Source organism: Lolium perenne, chromosome 3, assembly GCF_019359855.2.
Source record: "Lolium perenne isolate Kyuss_39 chromosome 3, Kyuss_2.0, whole genome shotgun sequence".
In the NCBI taxonomy this organism is placed as follows: domain Eukaryota; kingdom Viridiplantae; phylum Streptophyta; class Magnoliopsida; order Poales; family Poaceae; genus Lolium; species Lolium perenne.
The window spans coordinates 231,539,975-231,560,451 of record NC_067246.2 but is presented as its reverse complement, the minus strand read 5'-3'; the positions used below and the strand labels follow the sequence as shown (position 1 = coordinate 231,560,451).

Here is a 20,477-nt window from a genome sequence, read left to right as displayed (position 1 = left end):
ATTCACAAGTGTCACTGATGCACTACAGTACACCTAGACAAGCAAGCATAACATGCCAGTAAGCACAAGTAAGCTCTTAAGCAAGCACAGCAGGGCATAGCAAGATGAGAGCAGGCTAGGAGCAACAGATAAGCAAGCAGAGCATGTACAGCAAGCAAGGCAACACTGGCCAGTACCAGAAATGGGTGCTTTGGCCATGAGCTTGCAGCAAATGGAAGTATAGGCAGATTAATCAGCCATGGCAGAGCTCTGTGTGATCACAGGATCACCAGAGAGCAACAGAACATGAGGAGGAAGAAGTACAGTAGCAAGGGAGGCGCACAGGCATGGAGAAGAGAAGGAGGAGGTGAAGAAACTTACACGCGCCTGGAAGTAGAAGCTAGGGCATGGCGAGGCAGTGCTCGCGCGGCCATAGCAGCTGCAAAGCCAGGGTAGGCGCTGACGTTACGCCGGCGAACACGAACACCACCATCGTAGAAGAGCACCAGAGACGACGGCACAGGTACTGCGAGCAGCACCTGCGCCAGGTCAATCTCGGAGGCGCACACGTCGACGGCGAGGACGAGAGGTCGCCGGAGATCGCCAATCGCCAGAGGCGATTCTCCACGAGATCCAGATAGGGGCGATTCGCCAGGAGAGGAAGAGATAGGGGAAACCACGCGGACAGATCGGTCGATCTTTTCGCGGCAGTCCCGATTTGGTAAGTGGCTAGGACAGGGGAACATGGAGATGGCCGGAGAGTGGCGGCGGCTATGGCGGCGACGCCATCACCACGGGAGACGCGAGAGAGTTAGGGTTAGGGACGAGCGAGTGAGAGAGACGAGTGAGGAGCAAGGTGGGCCGCTTCAGCGCCACCGACCCATTAGGGGACATGCCTTAGTGGGCTGTCCCATGGGCCTTAGTTAAGTGGGCTGGCCCAATAGGGGCCTGGGGGCATTTTGGTCTTTTTACTTTTTAGAAAAAGACCAGAATTTCACCAATTTTTAGTAAATAAAATACAACTCTAAAAATCCATTAAAAATTGGATTAGTGAATGAAAAATAAATCTTAACCAGAATAGAATATGAAAAAGAATTTAAGAAACAAATTCAAAATTGTGAATTTGAAGAATTTAAATAATAACTTGGAATTTTAAACTATTAGTTCCTTGTATTTAAAATTCAAGGAAAAATCTTAAATAAGTTCAAATACTTATTTTTAAACATTTCAAAATGAAATTCTACTATTCCAAGTCATCTCTATTAAGAAAGGTATTTTTCTAAGAAAAATACTATATTCCTTTTATTTCCAAAAACTATAGAGGTAATTCTATGATTTCAAATTATTTTTGGAATGAGTAAAGGAATCACCAAGTAAAGTAGTTTTACTTTGAAGTATCTTACTTTATGTGACTTAAAATGGTTTACACTTTTAAATCAATTGCAAGTTCTTGCCAAAGGCATAAATCTTAACTCAGCCCTAAATTGCTATAACTCAGCGGGGTAAAGGGATTCAACATAAAATAATACATCCATGATTGCATTATTTGGATTTTATAACATTGTCCTTACCGGACAATGATGCTTCTTACAGAACCCGAGGTCCAGGTTCCATCAACTGCATTGAACTGCACTATCTCGCAGTCCACAGGCAAGTTCACCCTTGCTCATGTCAACTTGATTATTTTCTACTACTTTAATGCAAAGCTATATACTTATCATTCCTGCATCGCAAATGAAATGTTACTTTCCAACTATGAATATGACTATGTGGCTGGCAATGGAACCATGGTATGTGTTGATATGGTGGAGGTTCCATTGCATGGGTTATATCACCCTAGGATTAATTACCAATGCCGTCCAGTGATTCTAGCGCCGTACAAATCGCGTTGACCATGAGATCTATAATGGCTCTGGGGAAGCCAGCTGTATCTTTTCCCTTCTGCACGCCAACGGATTGGTAGAGCTGGTGGGGTGTTGGAGGAACTGCCGCAATAGGTTGGGATATCCTTTTAAATCCCCATCCATTAGTGATGATAAGCTCTACGATCTATGATGGATTGTCCGGAGTACACCGTGAGTAAAGCCGTATTATCGGGAGAAGTCTACTGGGGGTGTACGGTTGGACAAAAGGGTGGGTTTGCAGTCGCGGAGAAGGCGGTGTGGGCTTGGATTTTCATACCTGGCCTCACACCAAAGGAAGTGTGAACGGGGGCAAGTCCCTGCGGATGGCAAAAGGGGTGGAATCTCTTATGGGAAAAGTAACGCACCTCTGCAGAGTGTATCAAATTGTGGCTGTCACTCCCTGTTCCGGGAAGGGAGCTGACAGCGGCAGGAAAGGAACTCCACGAAGTTCTAGTCAACCTGTGAAGACTGACGGGCATAGTTTTCATAATAAAAGCAACCTTTTGAAGAAATGATTTCAAAACATGCATTGACCTGCGATTTCCTGATCAATGGTCGTAGCTAGTGCATCAAACACCTTTTTACTCTTTTAGAACTTGTTGAGTACCTCTGTACTCACTTTCTTTCGACACCCTTGCTAGACTGTGATCCGGAAGTGGAGGCCATCAACGATGGAGCACCAGAAGGAAGTTACGATCTGGTCTACGAGGAACCTGATCTTACCGGCGGAGTGGAAGGAGTAGACTATGGGATAGTCTACGGACCAGATGACACGGAGGTGGAGGAGTAGTGACATACCCTAGCATCATAGAGCCGAGCAACGTAGAACTTACCTAAATAAGTTGTTGAGCTCTCTTTATATTTGTCATGAGTTGTAATCGTACTTAAGTAGTATCTTAGGGTGTTCTCATAGGACCTGTGAGAATACCAACTTGTTAAGACAATGTTTGTAATAAAGTCTAGAGTGTTATGACCTGCAATGTTTCTGCTGTACCACTCTGAGGGATATGGAAATTTGTGAAGAAGTCCCTTCACAAAGATTATATCAACGACTTGTATACTACAACATGCAGTGGTATGCTGGGTCACCGCAACTAAGGGCTTGTTTGATACACCTGATTCTTAGAACACATGAATAGGAAAAGTGTAGGACTAGAATGTCATGTCACCATTGAATCCTACAGGGTACCTATAGGATATTTATGTAAGTAGTGTTTGAATTAGAAGAAAACAATAGAACTGTAACATAATGTTTGAGTGGATGAAAATTTTCCTTTAGAACATAGTGCAATGCATTCCTATAGAAAACGTTTCTATGCATTCCTAAAGATTCCACTGGTATGAAATCAAAAGGTGCACATAGAAAAAATATCTAAAGGATAAAAATTTACGAAATTCTTATGCCATTTCTTTTAATCAAAAAATCTCTAAGTGGGACCCAATGTCTCTCTCCAAATTAGGGCCAGCGTGATACTGGTGGTGTGGTCTTGTGGACCATGCCACTAGTTAGATGCGCAACCTGCCTCTGAATCATAGGCTATCTCCCAGTACTCTAGTACACTCTCGCATCTCCCATACTCCCATCCCCATCCCCATCCACCGTGGCCCTAATCCCCATCTCCATGTGTCGCCCTTCACATCCACGCCACCCCTCAAAGCATATGCCGCCACCTCGCTGTCATGCCACGATGCCCGCATCTCATCGCCACCGCTGCTCATCTTCAACTTCATCGCTCATCGACCGCATGGTCGCCGCTCAAGGTTCTCACCGTCACCGGTATATATTCTAGTGGTAGTGTGCCACGGCCCACGGGCATGCCACCAGTATTTCAGTTAGGTTTGGCATGCCACTGGTAATAGTTACCATTGGCGAACGGCGGGTGGCGTGCGGCATGCACGCATTAAAGCTGATTTGCACACCACTTATAGGCTATTTCCTAATAGTGCAGAAGAGAGATAAGAGTGCAGCTGACATCTGTTTCTACAAGGCCGCTACGATTATACACTCATAATATCTCCAACAGACTTCATATATTTTAGATCGGTAATCTGGTTATAGCATTGGAAAGAAAATGTATAGCAATCCAATCTCATGTTTGATTTGCAATCCTTTCTATAACAGATTGCTAAAACTAGCTTGCCAGGATTTGATTATTTGCTTGTCTCTCCTACACAATGCACATATGAACCGAATTTACAGTAATTTTGTAAACATGGTAATTAGAACATTTCATCGTCATCCAAATTAACATAAATAGAAACAAAAATCCATAATATTTTGAATTAAAATCTAATTTTAGGCATAGAACCACAAGCAAAGTGCATCAACAACATAAATAAAAGTTCATCATCGGTCCATATATCAACACCCCAAATTTATATCTTAAATTGCACAATTCACTTTCTGGAGAAAAGAATACAACATGCATTAATTAACAATGGTTAACCGAGAGCAAAAAGTTCTCAACCAAAATATAAATAGTATTCCTACCATGGTTAATTAAGACAAATCGCCCATCGATAACAGGTTAATTTTTTGTTGTTGTTTAAAGGACCAAAATAAATCTGTTGTTGATGGTCAAATTGTGGATGGGTAAGCAGTGGCGGAGCCAGGATTTTCATATTGGGTATTCGAAGTAAAAAAATTCCAGCAAAAAAATTCCAGCAAAAAAATTATAATATATATAGGTTCGCAATAACAAGAACATAATTACAAAGTGTTGATAGTAGTGATAACATCTTGAATAATTAAACTACATTGTAAGTTCAAAGAAAACATACTATTTAACTCTATGATCTCCCTTTTGAAAGCGAGCAATGATGTCACCATCCTTTACTTGCAAAAAGAATTGACGCTCAAGAAAATTAACTAAGGAATCATTTAAGAATTTCAATTGGAAAAAATCAAACCAGAAATTATAGCTGAACTAGTTCATACCGTGGGTGAACTGGCTGATCGGAACAGCTTCGAATTCACGGACTGTAGACCCTGACGGATTTTGTTGAGGAGCTGAAGTATAGAACGGATCAACTACTTTAGGATTGGATCACTCACGGTAAAATAAAAGGATCGAATCACTTGCAAAATCACAGAATACATAACTGAGTTGATCACCTTGAGAATTGGTCCCTTTCGCGGGTTCACTGCAGAGAATGTGGCGGACGGCCGGCGTGCAGGCGGGCGCCTGCCAAGCGACGATGGTCAGCGGCATAGGCGCGCAAAACGGCGACGGGGGCGGCCGGCGGCTGAGATTGATCGGCGGTCCTGGCGGACGGGGCAAGGCGATGACGGCGAAGAGCGGTTTGCGTAGGGGCTATCGATCGATGCCTCTTCCCTCTGGTCTGGTGTGGAGCTGAGGTGGGCCGGTATTGGAAAATGCTCGGAGAAAGCCCATACTGGCCCAGGTTGGAACGGCCGACTCGGGAGGGCTCGGGAGAGCATGATTTTTCGTTTTTTACGAGTCTAACACGTACATAAGAGCACTCATATGTATATAAATGCATATAGGAGCTTATATATTAAAACAAATTGCAAAAAATATTGGGTATTCATTGAATACCCATGAATAGTTCTAGCTCTGGCGCTCTGCCCCTGTGGGTAAGATCAATAGTATCCATCCAACTGATGTTTTTATATTGGATCTTGTTGCGGGTATAAATGATTGTTGAAATGTTCATAAAGCTATCATCTGTACCAAAAAATATATTGAACAAGTGACGCTTGAATAAAGTTAACGACCGAGAAGAAACCATATCTAGTACACTGTGAACGAGGTACTGACACGAGATGGTTGGTGCAACGATCCAATGTAATTTGAGAAAGATACGATGACAGTCGACTATGGCGGCATACATGCAATTCAAATGAGCAGTGAAAAAAGTTAGGATGGTGTGGTACGGGTTTATAAACCGTGGTGCCAGTGTATATAGAAAGACCCTTCAATTTCAAAATAAAAAGATGGGTATGGTATAGAACGAAATGTGTAGAAATGGTCAAAGGGAAATAGAAATGGAGGGGGTCTAACTACCAGCGTTTGTGCCGGGAATAATACGTGCTTTCCATCCGAAATGTTCGCGTCGAGCGCATCTTATCCAAAAAGAAGCCCAAGAGACAGCAGGAATATAAGTTTGTACCCACAGCCACCTCCACCATAGGGTTTTCCAGCGGCCCGAAAGAACCTCAACAACTTTTGTGTACCACACTTTCTCGTCCTCCCCATCTCCGACGTCGGTGACGCGGCCAGCTCCAACCATGGCGGACTCGAAGCCGAAGGTTCTCCCGGCGATCACCCTCCGCACCCGCAAGTTCATGACCAACCGCCTCCTCTCCCGCAAGCAATTCGTACGAACCCTTGCTTCATCGGACATCTCCTACTCTGTCACATCCCCCTGAATTCTGATCATTAATTCTTTACCGTCTTCCACCTTTCAGGTGCTCGAGGTGATCCACCCCGGCAGGGCCAACGTCCCCAAGGTGAGATCGATCTAGATCCCGATCATACACGGTTCAAGTAACGATCTAGTGATCTCACTCACAGTCTGGTCTTGTATGTGCAGACGGAGCTGAAGGATAAACTGGCCAAGATGTACGACGTGAAGGAACCCAACTGCATCGTCGTGTTCAAGTTCCGCACACACTTCGGAGGTGGAAAATCCACCGGATTCGGGCTCATCTACGATAGCGTCGACGCTGCCAAGAAGTTTGAACCCAAATATCGCCTGATCAGGGTATGTTGCCACTTGCACTGTGATTTACTTATGTGATCAGGGGCATACCTATCTGAGGCTTGATAGTTGAATAGTTTCTTTTCGGTGTATAGTTCAGTCCCTTGCTTGATTAGTACCACTATCATAATGTGTAGGAGCGCACGCCGATCTTAAATAGGAACGGATTGTATGCAATAAAAGTAAAAGGTGCTAGTTATTTTGCTGTTCCCTATTTAGATGTTTTGAGTTAGTTATACTGTCTTGTGCCGCTTTGTTTTCGTGAGTATCGTGGATGAGAAGTTTATAGATGCAGAAGTAGGTTTTCTTTTGAATTCTGTTTTCTTATTGTAAGTATCTGCCGACGTGTTTGACATTGATGTTGCTTTGCCTGTGATTAATTGCATTTAGAAGAAATTAAGGTTGCAAGATATATGTACATGATTTTGTTGATGCCTTTTTGCAGTGGAACATTTGTGCCTTCCATATTTTGCCTTCCCTGGTACTGTCTCACGAAAAATATATAATAATAATATTCCATTCACTTTAGTAAATGTTTGCATGAATTACAAAATTTCAATACAATAAGTATCTATGAGCACCGGCGGAACTATGAGCTATGTGGTGTAAGTCCGGAGAAACATTAGTGAAAGAATTTGTTTAGGGCCTGTGCGACGCCTTTTAGTTATGTTCCTCTCCTTTTTGTGCATCCAAGAAACCTGAAGGTCTGGTAAGTCCCTTGCTGATATTGGGTGTTAAAGAGTAAATACATGACTCTAAGTGCCATGACAAGATTTGGGTATGCAAGTTTTGATTGATGTGAACTGGATGTGTACTTGTTATGAAGAGTAATTAAATAGCTGTTGTAGTTGTTGTGTCTGATTTCCGAATATTTAGTGCATGATGTTATTTATTTTAAGCTCAGCCTTGTGGTCATGTATGTTATTTCTGTTATTAATTTCCTCTGTTCCTGTTGCCAGAATGGTCTTGCTACCAAGGCTGGAAAGTCTCGCAAACAAATTAAGGAGCGTAAGAACAGATCTAAGAAGATCCGTGGTGTCAAGAAGGTGAGATTTTATGATGATACTGGAACACTGCAATTTCTGTATGCAGTGTTGGCACTTTCTAGTACTCACTAATATGGTTATTATGTTGATATTTTTTTGCTTGTGCAGACCAAAGCTGATGCTGCCGGGAAAAAGAAGTAAACATGGTCTGGTGGTGGCTTCTTAATAATGTCCCTATTAGTTTATACTCTCTGCGCTGAAGTAAGGTTTTGTTATTCCTAGATGTGAACCAAGTTTGGCATATCACCTTGTGACATTGACATTTATGCTTAGCTCTATAGCTAAAGCTGAAGTGTTCATGGAAGCAATAACTTGCAAGCTACCTATTTTATCTTTCAAATTAATGTGTGCTATGCTGTTGTTTTATGTGTCATTTATCCATTCCATTTCTATACCGGCATGCTTTAAGCCCTGGGTACCCAGGGCATGCCATCGCAGCATTCCTGTTTGTGATGACTGATGAGCAACTGGTTTATACTTCTCACAACGATAGGTACTGTGCATTTGGTTCCTTTTCTTTGGATTGCTGTGATAGTTTGTAAGCATAACATCTCAGTGGATCTGAAGTTGTCGAAACAGAAACATTATTATTATACAATTTATACTCAAGTATTAGCACATGATCCTCGTAGCACAACCAGCATTTACTGCCTGTTGGTAGACTGGCATGGTCGCTCTGCTGCGGGGGCAAACAACCGCCTCACTTTCTGTTCCTGACGGCGTTCTTGACCATGTTCCCCGGAACGGAGGACGACGGGGTGACGGCCTTCCGTATCTTGAAGAGGTTCCACGCAGTCCCCACGGTGTGTCCGACCGTCGCGAACGCGTCCCCGGTCGCCTCCCCCGCGCTATCCCCAAACCTACAGAACAAGATAATCAATTGCTGCGTTCCAAATGCTGATCTGATACGCAAACAGAGGATGCTCATTGGTTTCAGATGGCCTTAGATGATAAGTATGTTCTTACTTCTTGGACACTGCACCAGAAACGACGTTGGAGGTTGCAGCAATTGTGTTCCTCTCGGCAGCCTCTACCGTGTCCATGACTTTATCTGTCAGTCATAGAAAAGCAACCATTTAAAAGATTTGCACATCACGGCAAGGACTCCAACGAGTGTTTGCAGGCACTCACTGATGGCGTCAAGAGTGGCCAGGATGACCTCTCCTGGGACGGAGGACTGAAAGGCTTTCCCTTGGTTGGAACGGAGCAGCGGTGCGGCCATGGACCCCGTCACCGAGAGGACCGTGTCGAGCATCGACTTGCTCATTTTCTCGGACATCTCTGATAGTTCCCTCACCCTGAGTAACCAAGAACATAGTGTCACAGCCAGCCATCACCACACCCGCCAATAGAACAATCCACACAAGCAGGAAACTAAGATATACTCCCTACATTTCATCCGAATTTGCGACAACTAATATTGAAAAGGAGCGAGTAGCTGAGTTACCTCTTGAGGCTCTTACTGACAGCTCCACGCTTCACAGCTGCCTTGTTGTTCTGGTCAGCTCCACCGGAGCCGTCGAATCGTTTGCTCGCGCTGCCGGCAGCTTGAGGGCTAATCAGATTGGCTCCCCGTTGAACCTGAAGGAAGTGGACTCAGAGCAGTGGACTTTGTGGTGGTATAACAAACATGAGCGACAGAGACGGACCAGAGTATACATAAGTATGTACCTGGTTGGCATAGACGTCGCTGCACATGAAGATGCCCTTGACAAGGTGACCGGTGCCGGCGCCGATCGCCTTGGCTAGCACGCCGTTGTAGCTCTCTACCTTTGGTGCAAAGTCGTTCCAGTACCTGTCTGGCGACGACGGCGACGGCTTCGACGAGCTCCTCGAAGGTGCTGAAGGCGTGGAGAAGCAGGAGGTGGACTTGAGGAGCGCGTCCAGGGACGCCAGCAGGGTGGCGTCAGCAGCCTTAGAGTCGAAGGAGACGCCGTAGTTGAGGAGCGCGCCGTCCATGTCAGGAAGCGTGAAGAGGTAGTGCAGCCGGTCGAGCTTGATCACCGGCTCGTCTCTCGCCAGCGGCCAGCCAAGGTCTCGGCCGACGCGCACCACTGTGGCTACCACAGCCATGTCGTCCTTGACGATCCTCACGATGGAGAGTTCGCCACGGCCGAGCTCGAGGGGCCCCTCGGAGCCGGCTGTCATGAGGTGCACCGACGCGCCCGGGACGCGGAGCAGCGTCTCCTCCCTGATGCCCTTCGGCCTCGACGACGAGGACATGGTACCGCAGCAACCCATGAGTGCACAGAGGTGATTCAGAAGATAGGTTGTGGTGAGCTGAAACTGCGAATACAGGCAGGCTGTGAGGGTGCTGTACTGCTGTGGCTTTCAGATACATATATATCAGACAGACAGGAGAAAGAACGAACCTAAGGAATTAAGAGGTGTGCTCAAACGGAATAAATCCATGGCAACTAGGCGGTGCTTTCTCTCTCCTTTGCGGCCTACCAGCGCCTTTATTCCATTCTTCAGGGGTAATACATTCGGAGACACCTACAGGATGATATTGGAATAACCACGGCCCCAAGGTCGGCAGACATTCTTTGTTTGCACAAGCTACAAAAGTAAATACACTATATATAAAAGTATTTGAGACAAGGGGAATAATATGGCCATGAAGTTATCACATTGATAGCTCCATTCGCACAAAAAAAAGGCTATAAACCTAGAGGAAAAACCATCAAACCACAAGAGCCAGCTTCTACCAAAGCCACTCAGTGATTCTTCTACATCTGCCAAAATACCAATCGTCCTACCATCTGCCTTGTGATGCAGCTTCTGTTCCATGGTTGCAAAAAACACATGCCACTTTGGCAATGCTTGAAGATACTACCCTCCATCCCATAATATAAGATTGTATTACAACTAATACATGGGTTAGCAGGTTGTAATAAATTCTTATATCACGAGATGGAGAGAGTAGTACTTACGGAACAGTTCTTTTGTAACTAAACTGGACATCACACCTAGTTGATGATTAATATTTGTCAGTCAAGAAAATACAGGGGAGTTTGGCAACGGTGAACTGCTGCTATGGCTTCTTTTTCTTCTTGAACATGCACCAAAGTGCATGCCATTTTGGATGAAGAAGATGCTGATGTGGCTTCTGAATCAAAGGGACTATAAGATTAATTGGAGGTGCTGAGAATAGGATGCTGCCAAGAGAGCAGCCCCAATGCCTGAGCCGTCATCAACGGGCTTAATTACAACTGAGGATGCCACCTCCTCCCCAAGCATTTCCGTCAGAGTGCTCTCCATGCACTGGCCAAAGAAAGTATAGTACTTGTAGACTCCGCCGTCCACAGCAATCACTGTCCTTCGCTTGTCGGGGCTGTCGGTAACCCGGCCAAGCTTTTTGAGGATGCCGTGTATCCCGGCAGCAGCAAGTCGTGCGCCACGCCTGGCAACAACCTCGCAAACATCCACAACCAGTTTTCTTGTTTTCCTTGAGCTACTTTTGATCTGGAAACCATGTATGTCAGAAAAAGGAGTTATTGGTGGAAGGAGTTGAAAAATGGCAGTATTAAATTTTCATTCTTGACAGTAAAAGATGAAGAATACCTCCAAGATTTCATTTAGTTTGACTCCAACTGTTTTGAGATCAGGTGATGTATCATGATGCATTATCAGCATGTGAAATGTCCTGGAATATAACTCAAGCTTTTTAGGGATAGCATTGGGAATACTAAGCAGTTAAGGTTAGTATGAATTGCTGCCACCTAATGTGTAAATGCAGGGCGAGAGGAAATATTAATAAAAGAATGCCTGGAAAACAATGTTTACCATTCGATTAATTTCCAATAAGTTACATGTTTTTAAATAAAGAATACTTACTCTACTCTGCACAGTTTCCACTGCAGGCTGAATCAAAGTTAAGATATACTCTAATAGGGATTGGCTAGCACAATATTTTGTGACAGATATCTTTTAATGTAACCACTTCCACGGGTAAATATGCATTTGTTGTAATTTTACTGGAAGATATCATCCATGACACAAGAAACATAAGATCACACGATTTTCTAGCTTAAGTTTTCTTTAACTCAGCAGCCCAACTGGGAGCTTGTTTACGGTTCTAATAGATAACCAGGATTAGCAGTTGATTTAACAAAGCATACTTGTAAGCAATTGAGGAGAAGAATTTATTTTGCATAATAAAGTGAATGACAATTAGGCCAACATACTTTAAAATGTATGGTATCTCAAGTTTTGGAGGTATATTGTCACCAAAAAGAGCAGCTTCCTGGGCCATCCGTAACAAGATTCTACGGACAATTTCCCCCATATACATACCGGAAGTCAACTTCTCGTAAATCTGGAAGGAATATTTATCCAGACTCATCAACCACGAAACAGGGAGGTGCACTACTGTAATATAAGAAGGGTAACACCGCACTACCTGTTCTCCAGGATTCAGACTTTCTGCATCCAAAGCTTGATCATATTCAGTGAGTGGAAGATGTGCAGACTTAAAGTTTCCCCACTCCATGTTTATTACCTGTTACAAAGCAAACAAATTTAAATCATCATATCAATTTCTTAGACCGTTAAAAGACTTTCTTCACTTATTATCTTTTTCTTGTGATACTGTAAGTAATAGAAGCACAGTAGTTTTGTATGATTTTTTCTGCACTGCCAAGTGCATTCCTGGGTACAGAAGTAAAGACTGTTGCACCCACCATATCTCCAGACTTAAGCGTGGGGGCATGCCATTTAGGAATTGCATGTGCATGCTCTATGTATGCTGCATTAGTACCAGTTCCCAGTATAATAGCAACCATAGTATCATTATCCACATATCTCCCAGCAGCCAGTGTCCCGACTGTATCATTCACCTACAAAAGTAGTATCCTATATTTCAATCTCTATTCACATATAGACACAACATTTAACCACAAGATTATTTCCAACATTATTACCCCTAAGCATAATACAGGCATAAGAAGAAACTGACCAATGTTAAGACTTTCATAACAAGTCCTTGACGTTTTATAGCCTCGTTTAGTTCAAACACAATATCTTTGCCAACCTGACTTCAAAGCAAACATGCAGGTATGTTATTCATATCTATTTGCATAATGGCAATCATATAAGCATATCACCAAACTGAAACTCTAAAGGAATCCAGGGTTTGTCCCATTTGAAAATTTTGATCCAGGATAGTACTGGACATTGTTTTGTATACCTTACAAAATCACGTTATGGTGCAAGCATCTTTAATTTGGTTTCCATAAGAAAAGGGTAATGTGCTGACCATTTCATCAATTGAAAAACTCTTCGTCCACTTGATAAGAGTGCCAGATGAAATTGATGTTTGCTTCACTGGAAAGGAGAATGTGAAACCGAGTTCTCTCTCGGTGCCCTCTGGAACATGACAGTCTTCACCCTCGGTGGCAACAAACTTTGCTAAAGCAGCTGCGATAAAATCAAATAGTTCCTGAAAATTTACCCCACAGATGCAAAATTAGCAACAAAAAAAAAGAATGAGAAAAACATTATGACAAGTGGACATGATCATTACGTGCGAACTCCTGGACATTAAATGCTGTGGAATGGATACCCCTACAGACTCTTGCTTGATAATTCGTCGTTCCTTGCCCCCTAATTGAACTCGTAAAACACGAAAGTTTGTCCCTCCGAGGTCGAGTGCATAAAACAGCCCTTTCTCGTCCCTTCAAGAATTGCCTATGTGAGATCAGATGTATTGTAATGAAAATGCAACTCGATACAACAGTTGAAATATAAGACAGTCACAGAGACACAACTTAGCAATTAACTTCAATAAATATGCTATACAATGTGGAAATACTATATGCGTACAATATTGGTGAATGCCTGTGCTGCAATTGTACAAATTTCTTCTTAAGTATAATTATCCTGACACCATTTGTGTAATTTATTTTTGAGCGGATTTTGTGTAATTATTACAAGCATAAGCCAACCCCCTTTTGGGCTACCCTCCTGAGAACGAACAAGAAAAAATCGCATGCTAAAATTTCTCATTATTTCGGATAACAGATGCTCGCCAATCGCTATCAGCCTTAACTGAAGAGTGGGGGTTTTACCCGGAGGGGAGGGAGTCAACGTAGGTGACGAGCATCTTGAGCTTGCTCCCATCCTCGGAGGCGAGCCCCGCGCGCATCTCCACCTCCATCGCGGCCGACACCTGCTGCAGCCTCGCCGCCGGCGCCGCGCACCGCTCCTGTAGGTCCCACAACACGGCGGCCGCGCGCGCCCACCGCTTCGCCTCCCGCAACCTCTGCCGCACAGCGATGGTAGCTGCGGCTGCGACCACCGCCGCCGCTGCTAACGCCGCCGCCTTCCGCATCGATGCCGCTGGGTTCGCCCTCCCTTCGCGCGCGGCTCTGCCCTCGGCGGGATTTGTGAGTTCTGACTCGAGACTTGCGAGTCAACCAACGGAGCGACTTGTTCAGTAAACTGAAAACTGCTCCAGTTCGTCGTTCGGGTCGCTCTGAACTCTATTTTTTTTACCTGGTCTGATCAACCGGCAAATCTTTTGCTGCTTTGCTTATTAGTTTCATACTACTTCGTTCGGAAAAAAAGTTTCTTACTTCCTCCGTCGCATAACATGAGATATAATCAATCCCTAAAAAATAGATATAATCACAACCAACATACTTCTACTTCTTATTATGCAACGGAATGGAGAGAGTAGTATTTGCAAGTTGTTCTTTCTTTTCTCGTATTTATTTATGTGCGCTGCTTTGTAAGTTGTGCATTCAACACCCTCATATTATTTTATGATTCTTTTTATTTAAATGCTAGGCATAATGCATTCTTTTCTACAAAAAATAAATGTTTTCAAAATATAATAATAACAACCATACCATCGATACATTACCAAATTTGTTTTAAAAAATCCGACCTAAGTTTGCAAGCACACTTCGACAACGCTTCATTAGCTTTTCAGTGTGAATGGGTAGTTTTGACACACTAAAAATTGGCCCATGGGCATGACGGCTTGAGGATGCCTTATATTTTACTTTGGACGCCGCTAGTTGGTTGACCCAGAACTAATCCAATTTCTCAGTTACATGATGTCATCCGATTTATGTGCAACAAGAAAAAGATATGCAGTTGCACACATGTGTGCATTTTTTATATGCAAGAATTACGACACAAATTTCACAGTCCTAGAGTTGACCTAGAACTAACCGAGTTATTAATGTTGTTAGAAATTATTGAAGAAAAGCTAATAGAATTATAATATTTTTAAAGAATGAAAAAATTATTAAGATAATCATTATTGATTGATAGCCTAGGATGACATTCTCTGAATTCTCCAAAGAGAGCATGCGTTTGCCACCTATTTATCCCGGCGGAGCCGGACATGACCTTTTTTTTGTTTTGCTTTCCTTGGTGGATTCAACATGTTTCGCTTTAATATAAACATGTCTTTCATTGTATATGTTTCTTTTCTTCACCGCTAAATGAAAAAGGCAGTACTCATCGCAGTTGTTCCAAAAAAATATAATATTTAGTAATTTATTACTAATTTTTTTTATAGAATATCGATTATTCTTATGTATTTTATATCCCAATATTTGTTAGTGGTAACTTTAATGGACTATATTACATTTTCTTAGCCTTTTATGTATATTCTCATTTTGCTGAAGCTTTCAGACCATTTTCAATTTTTGTAAGCTCACTCAACTGTCATGTATGTGAAACGCAACCATGTATTGTAAAAAAAATCTTTATGGAGCACGTCACAATTTAGATGATTTTGCACACAAAAAGCCTGGAACATCTGATTTCCAGGGTGATAGATAACACTCCTCCCTCCATTCCGTAATTTTTATCTTATTTACTTTAAATTTGAACTAAAATTATGACAAAATTATGAAATAGAGAGAGTAATTCGCAAATAAAAAATAAAATGAAAGTTTAGAAAGGGATAAAGTTGTGACTGAACCCCATGACACCGTACACTCCCGCTATGGCGCTACCTTATGTTTTTTTTCTCGTACTAAATCACAACAAAAAATCTAAAAAAAATGATGAGTATAGTACAATTTTTTTTTTTTGAAAAGTACAAAATTATAAAATGTAACAAACAATATTAAGAGGGAAAGCTTACACTACGTGGGCTACACAAAAACAACAAGTAGTAGCAAATACTCACTTCGTCCTAAAATATAAGCCGCTCTTAAACTTTGGTGGTCAACGTCTTAGAACTTTGACTATGGTTTGTATTTTTAATATGTCTATAAAATTTGTATAAACACATATTAAATGAAAGAGATTTACAAGATGGATGCGACCATACCATCTATACATTCCAAATTCATATAATTTGATAGATACTAGTGGTCAAAGTTGTGCATCAAAGACCGTACGAAAAAATCGTGCCTTTTATTTTGAGACGGCGCGAGGAGTATATGTGAATATAGAAGTCATCAAATTTCAGCAAACATTACAGATCAGTATAACTTTTCTACTACAATGTGCATTTTTTTTTTTTCAAATTTCTGGTACACCAAAAAGGTCTAAAAAGTAGTGAGGGTGTAGGTGTATCCTGATTAGAAAAACCATACCCATCGAAAAAAAAAGGTTCAGGATGTCACAGCTGATATTTTAGCTTCTAATTTGAGATCAAATTACACTTGAGAAGTCAGGAGAATTTGAGTACAATAGCACCAACACGGACGGAAGTTTTTATTAGATCAACATTCACAAAATTTCATAAGAAAAGCAACAAAGACAAGCAGCCATTATTAGATCCTCTATACAGCTTCGCTTCATGCATGTCACAGCCACTAAATGGAGCTCCGTCGTTGCGTGCGCAGTGCGCTCATGAGTCGAAGCCGTAATTAATCGAGCTCGTCTCCGTAGAAGTAACACATCTCCTTCATCTGGTGCCTGGACCTGTGCCGGCTCCCCTTGCACGACGCTGCCCTTCCCCCCGAACAACGGGCAGCCGCCACAGGACGAGCTTGCGCTTCCTCTCGCAAGACGGCGCCGTACGACTGCCATTCCGCCCCCGAGTAGTATCCGTAATACGCGGCCGGCGCCGGCGGAAGGATTTGGTCGTCCTCTTCCACGGCGGGTTTCCTTCCGAGAGCGCGGCGGCCGCCGGGTTTGGACTGGTTGGTGGGCTTCCGCGGCGCCCTGATGAATCCGCCGTTGGCCACCACCTGGCCCTCCTCCACGGCGTGCACCGCGCGGCGCTTGCCCTCCGGGTCCAGCTCGCGGTCGTAGACGCGCACCCACCCTCGCTGCCGCCCCTCGCGACGCATCTTTGCTCGGTTCCTTGGTTTGCTCTGGTGTTTCTGTGAGGAGGGAGGTGCGCTGCCGGTGGTCAATTTATAGACGCGCGGCCGCGCAGGCTGCCTGGTTCAGTGCCTTGGCGGGCACGGGTCTGCTCATGCCGGTGCCGGGCTGTCGGCAACTTGAGGTCCAAGTTTCCGACCGATTGACCTGGGCTGGACGTGGTCAACTAGCTGGCCCGAGCACAAGCAGAATTTGCCGACTTATTGGGCCCAAACCTTTTTTTTGGGGCTCCAGCAGTGTTTTCTGCCGATGGAAGTGGATATTATCCGGACTATTCCGCTCAGCGGTAGGAGATAAGTCGATTTTTGGGATTGTCATTATGATCCAAAGGGAGAATTCTCTGTCAAGTCAGCGTACCGTATGTTGATCACTACAAGAGAGAAGAGGGAGGCGTGGCTAAACAGTAGAGTCACGAGTTCAACCGGGGAGAAGATAGCCCGAGAATGGAAGTCTCTATGGAGAACACGGGTGCTAGCCAAGATTCACATGTTTTTCTGGAGGCTCTCGAAGCATTCGATGCCGACGAATGAAGTTCGTCACCGCCGAGGAATGGCGGATACGGATCAATGACAACTTTGTGGTGCTGTCGACACTTGGCGACACGCTTTGCTGGACTGTGCCATGGCTCGTAGTGTATGGACTCTCGTTGATGAAGCGGTCGTGGAACACATGAGTGCGACACAGGAAAGGGACGCCTGAGCTTGGATAGCAAATATGATTGAAACCCTGAATAGCGATGATTAGGTCACAGTGTTTGTGACTCTTTGGGCGATTTGGCACGCCAGGAGGAAAGTCATTCACAAAAATATCTTTCAGAGTCTTTTTTCTTTGCATTATTTTGTGCAGAATTTCATCGAGGGCCTTGCAGATTTGAAGATTTGAAGAAGCAAGAGAAAAAGGCCCGCCTATAGCTGTCACAACTGCTGCACCTTGTTGGATCCCACCTCCACAGGGGCATGTGAAGATCAATGTCGACGCTGCCGTGGGAAAAAACAATGGGCAAGGGGTAGTGGGTGCGATCGCTAGAAGTGCTCAAGGAGAGTTTATGGGAGCATCATCACTTGTATTCTGTGGCAGCAATGATCCAGAGACCCTGAAGATGCTTGCATGCCAAGAGGCATGTGCTCTGGCTGGTGACCTCTCTCTGAGGTGGGTTTGGGTGGCAACCGACTGCTCGAACATAGTGGAAACTTTGGAGAGGGGGACTATGGGAGCTTACGCTCACATAGTTCGAGAAATCGTGGAGGTGAAGAAGAATTTCAAGGAGCTGGTGTTCGTCCACGACGGACGGAGTTCGAACAAGGAGGCACATGCTTTGCGAGAAGCGTCATCTATGATGAATCAGGTTGCCATGTGTGGCTCAATGGACCTTGTAAGGGTTTTTTTGTAGAAATATTCTAGCTGATTTTAATGAACCTATGATCATCGAGCAGCGAGTTTTTGACGCACTTTTTTTCTTACCAGGGTACCGAAGGGGACTGGAAGGTTTTTAATGAGACGGCTCAGCATGCCTAAGAAACTTTGTTTTTTCCTCAAAAAAAAACTAGATCGAAGGGCCAGTGTCTAATTGTGAGCCTTCACCAACTTGTATGATCCCCTAGTTTTTTATTGCCTAGACTTGTAAATGATGTAAGCTTGTTTGAGAATTAATAAAATCCACGGTAGAATCCTATTGTAACTCTAGAGAAAAAAACTTGTATTTCAAAGGAGCCAAAGGCCATAATATAGTACATCTCGCTTTGAGGTAGAAGGATACCAAATATAGACAAATGAGAACTCATAAAGACCTAGACCGACACTAATACTCCCTCCATCCCACGAAGATAATATCAAGGCAAAACGAAGAAAGAATGATAATCTAAAATCTTCATTTTGAGAGTGTTGTCATAGTACGAAGTCTTCAAAACATGTTGAGTCAAGCCAAAGGAAATTCAGTCGATCGAAGAAGAGACCGACACAAGCCGAGAGACGGTCAGAAGAAGAACATGTTAAAAAATATCATAGCATAAGAATCCAATAACAATAATCTCAACAACAAATGGTGCATCAGGGAATGACACACACCGCATCAAAAGAATCAAGCATTGCACACAAAATCATTGCCCAATAAAACCAGCGGCGAAAGAAGCTTGGTCGCAAGAGAATGGGCGTAGATCAACAATGCAAAAGCAAGCCACAAAGATTCTTATAGGAAGGACTAGGGTCACAAAAACATGCTATCAATGAATGGTATATAGTTGACTCTCATGCCATGAGAAATAGGAAAGAACACCAAACTTGGTGGATGATAAGTTGCAAACGATATCTATAATTTTTGATGCTCCATGCTTTTTTTACACCAATTTCTATATGTTTTATTTACACTTTGTGGTATTTTTATGCATTTTTTGGAACTAACCTCACTACTAGGAATAAGCTTATAGCCGGATTTATTACCGCCGGCGAGTTCGATTTAAAGATGCCGGCGGTAAGGCCTTCCAGGGTCGCCTCACCCTACCGCCGGCGAGTTTGAAACGAAGATGCCGGGGGTACCTGCATTATCGCCGGCGAGCTTGAAACGAAGATGCCGGGGGTAACGGGTAGCAGGGTGGGCCACCCAGGCTGTACTTACCGCTGGCATTTGCGGGCCGTAGGTGCCGGCAGTAATGGGCCCTGCCACCAGCGAAACCGTGTCTAGAGCGCCGGGGGTAACGTGCTCGTATGGGCCATCCGAGCCAAAATTACCGCAGGAACGCGACTTATCTCTTCCTCATCTTCTCCTGTCCATCGTTCCTCTCTCCTCTCTGTCTCTCTCGGTCAAACTCCCACGGGAGAAAATCCGCGGCCGCCTCCTCCCTCCCCGTCCAGGCCCAGATCGTCCCGCCCCGCCCCGAACCCTCGATCGTCGTCTAGGCCCATATTTATGTGTTGTTGACGCAGGCGGTTCCGGCAAGGCGCGTGGGCAGATGCGAGAGGCTTCTGCGCGCGGGGACGCCGCCGACGAGCACGAGAAGGAGCTTGCCGCCGACGAGCACGAGGCGGAGGCCTCCGTCTCCGGCACGGGGACTCCCTCGACGAGCACACGGCGCTGGCGGACGCCGCGGAGGCCACCTTTCCATCGACAGCGCTGACGAGGTCGACCCGGGCCTCAACCTCGTGAAGGGCCGCGGTGGCTCGCTCCTCGTCGAGGGCTCCGGAGGACGCTTCGAACTAGGGTCGTCGATGAATCCAAGCACGAGCGCCGCCGCGGCAAGGGCAGCGGCACGAAGCTCCGGCCGACGGCGTGGCAAGGGCATGACACTTGATTGCCTTTTTATTTTCTTCTCAGGGTGTTCTCTGTAAATTTACTTACTAATTGTAAATGTTGTGGACTGCATGTAGTCTGCAACCATGTGCAGAGATGCGGGCGGTGGACCAGTTTTTTTATTTCCAAAATAACGTAGCGCCGGCGAACGTAATTACATAACTTGATGCGATGGTGGTGTAGAGGATTACCCCCGGCAGTTACAAAAGCGCCAGCGGTAGGACTATACCACCAGCGAGGTTA

The 20,477-nt window shown here is 44.3% G+C and overlaps 3 protein-coding genes across 5 annotated transcripts; 1 reads left to right on the top strand and 2 right to left on the bottom strand.

The window, feature by feature from the left end:
* The first annotated feature begins 6,026 nt into the window (after positions 1-6,026).
* On the top strand, positions 6,027-8,027 carry LOC127343640 (small ribosomal subunit protein eS24z). The gene is made up of 5 exons (XM_051369803.1): positions 6,027-6,225; positions 6,316-6,357; positions 6,441-6,611; positions 7,568-7,654; positions 7,763-8,027. The coding sequence occupies exons 1-5, from the start codon at positions 6,136-6,138 to the stop codon at positions 7,793-7,795; spliced, it is 423 nt and encodes a 140-aa protein (XP_051225763.1). The 5' UTR covers positions 6,027-6,135; the 3' UTR covers positions 7,796-8,027.
* Positions 8,028-8,148: 121 nt separating this feature from the next.
* On the bottom strand, positions 8,149-10,170 carry LOC127343639 (senescence/dehydration-associated protein At4g35985, chloroplastic). 2 transcript variants are annotated; one of them, XM_051369801.2, is made up of 6 exons: positions 10,027-10,170; positions 9,326-9,940; positions 9,102-9,235; positions 8,786-8,952; positions 8,621-8,705; positions 8,149-8,514 (listed from the first exon to the last, which is right to left on the bottom strand). In XM_051369801.2, the coding sequence occupies exons 2-6, from the start codon at positions 9,893-9,895 to the stop codon at positions 8,355-8,357; spliced, it is 1,116 nt and encodes a 371-aa protein (XP_051225761.1). In that variant the 5' UTR covers positions 9,896-9,940; positions 10,027-10,170; the 3' UTR covers positions 8,149-8,354. The 2 variants fall into 2 exon arrangements, with proteins under 2 accessions (XP_051225761.1, XP_051225760.1); XM_051369800.1 differs by lacking the exon at positions 10,027-10,170 and having other exon boundaries at positions 9,326-9,994.
* Positions 10,171-10,627: 457 nt separating this feature from the next.
* LOC127343638 (hexokinase-9) lies at positions 10,628-14,154 on the bottom strand. 2 transcript variants are annotated; one of them, XM_051369799.2, is made up of 9 exons: positions 13,723-14,148; positions 13,179-13,329; positions 12,912-13,094; positions 12,612-12,686; positions 12,337-12,492; positions 12,057-12,155; positions 11,842-11,972; positions 11,219-11,300; positions 10,628-11,119 (listed from the first exon to the last, which is right to left on the bottom strand). In XM_051369799.2, exons 1-9 carry the CDS (start codon positions 13,983-13,985, stop codon positions 10,778-10,780), a joined length of 1,482 nt encoding a protein of 493 aa, XP_051225759.1. In that variant the 5' UTR covers positions 13,986-14,148; the 3' UTR covers positions 10,628-10,777. The 2 variants fall into 2 exon arrangements, 1 of the variants encoding a protein (XP_051225759.1); XR_007877367.2 differs by lacking the exon at positions 11,842-11,972 and having other exon boundaries at positions 10,982-11,119; positions 13,723-14,154.
* Positions 14,155-20,477: the final 6,323 nt, after the last annotated feature.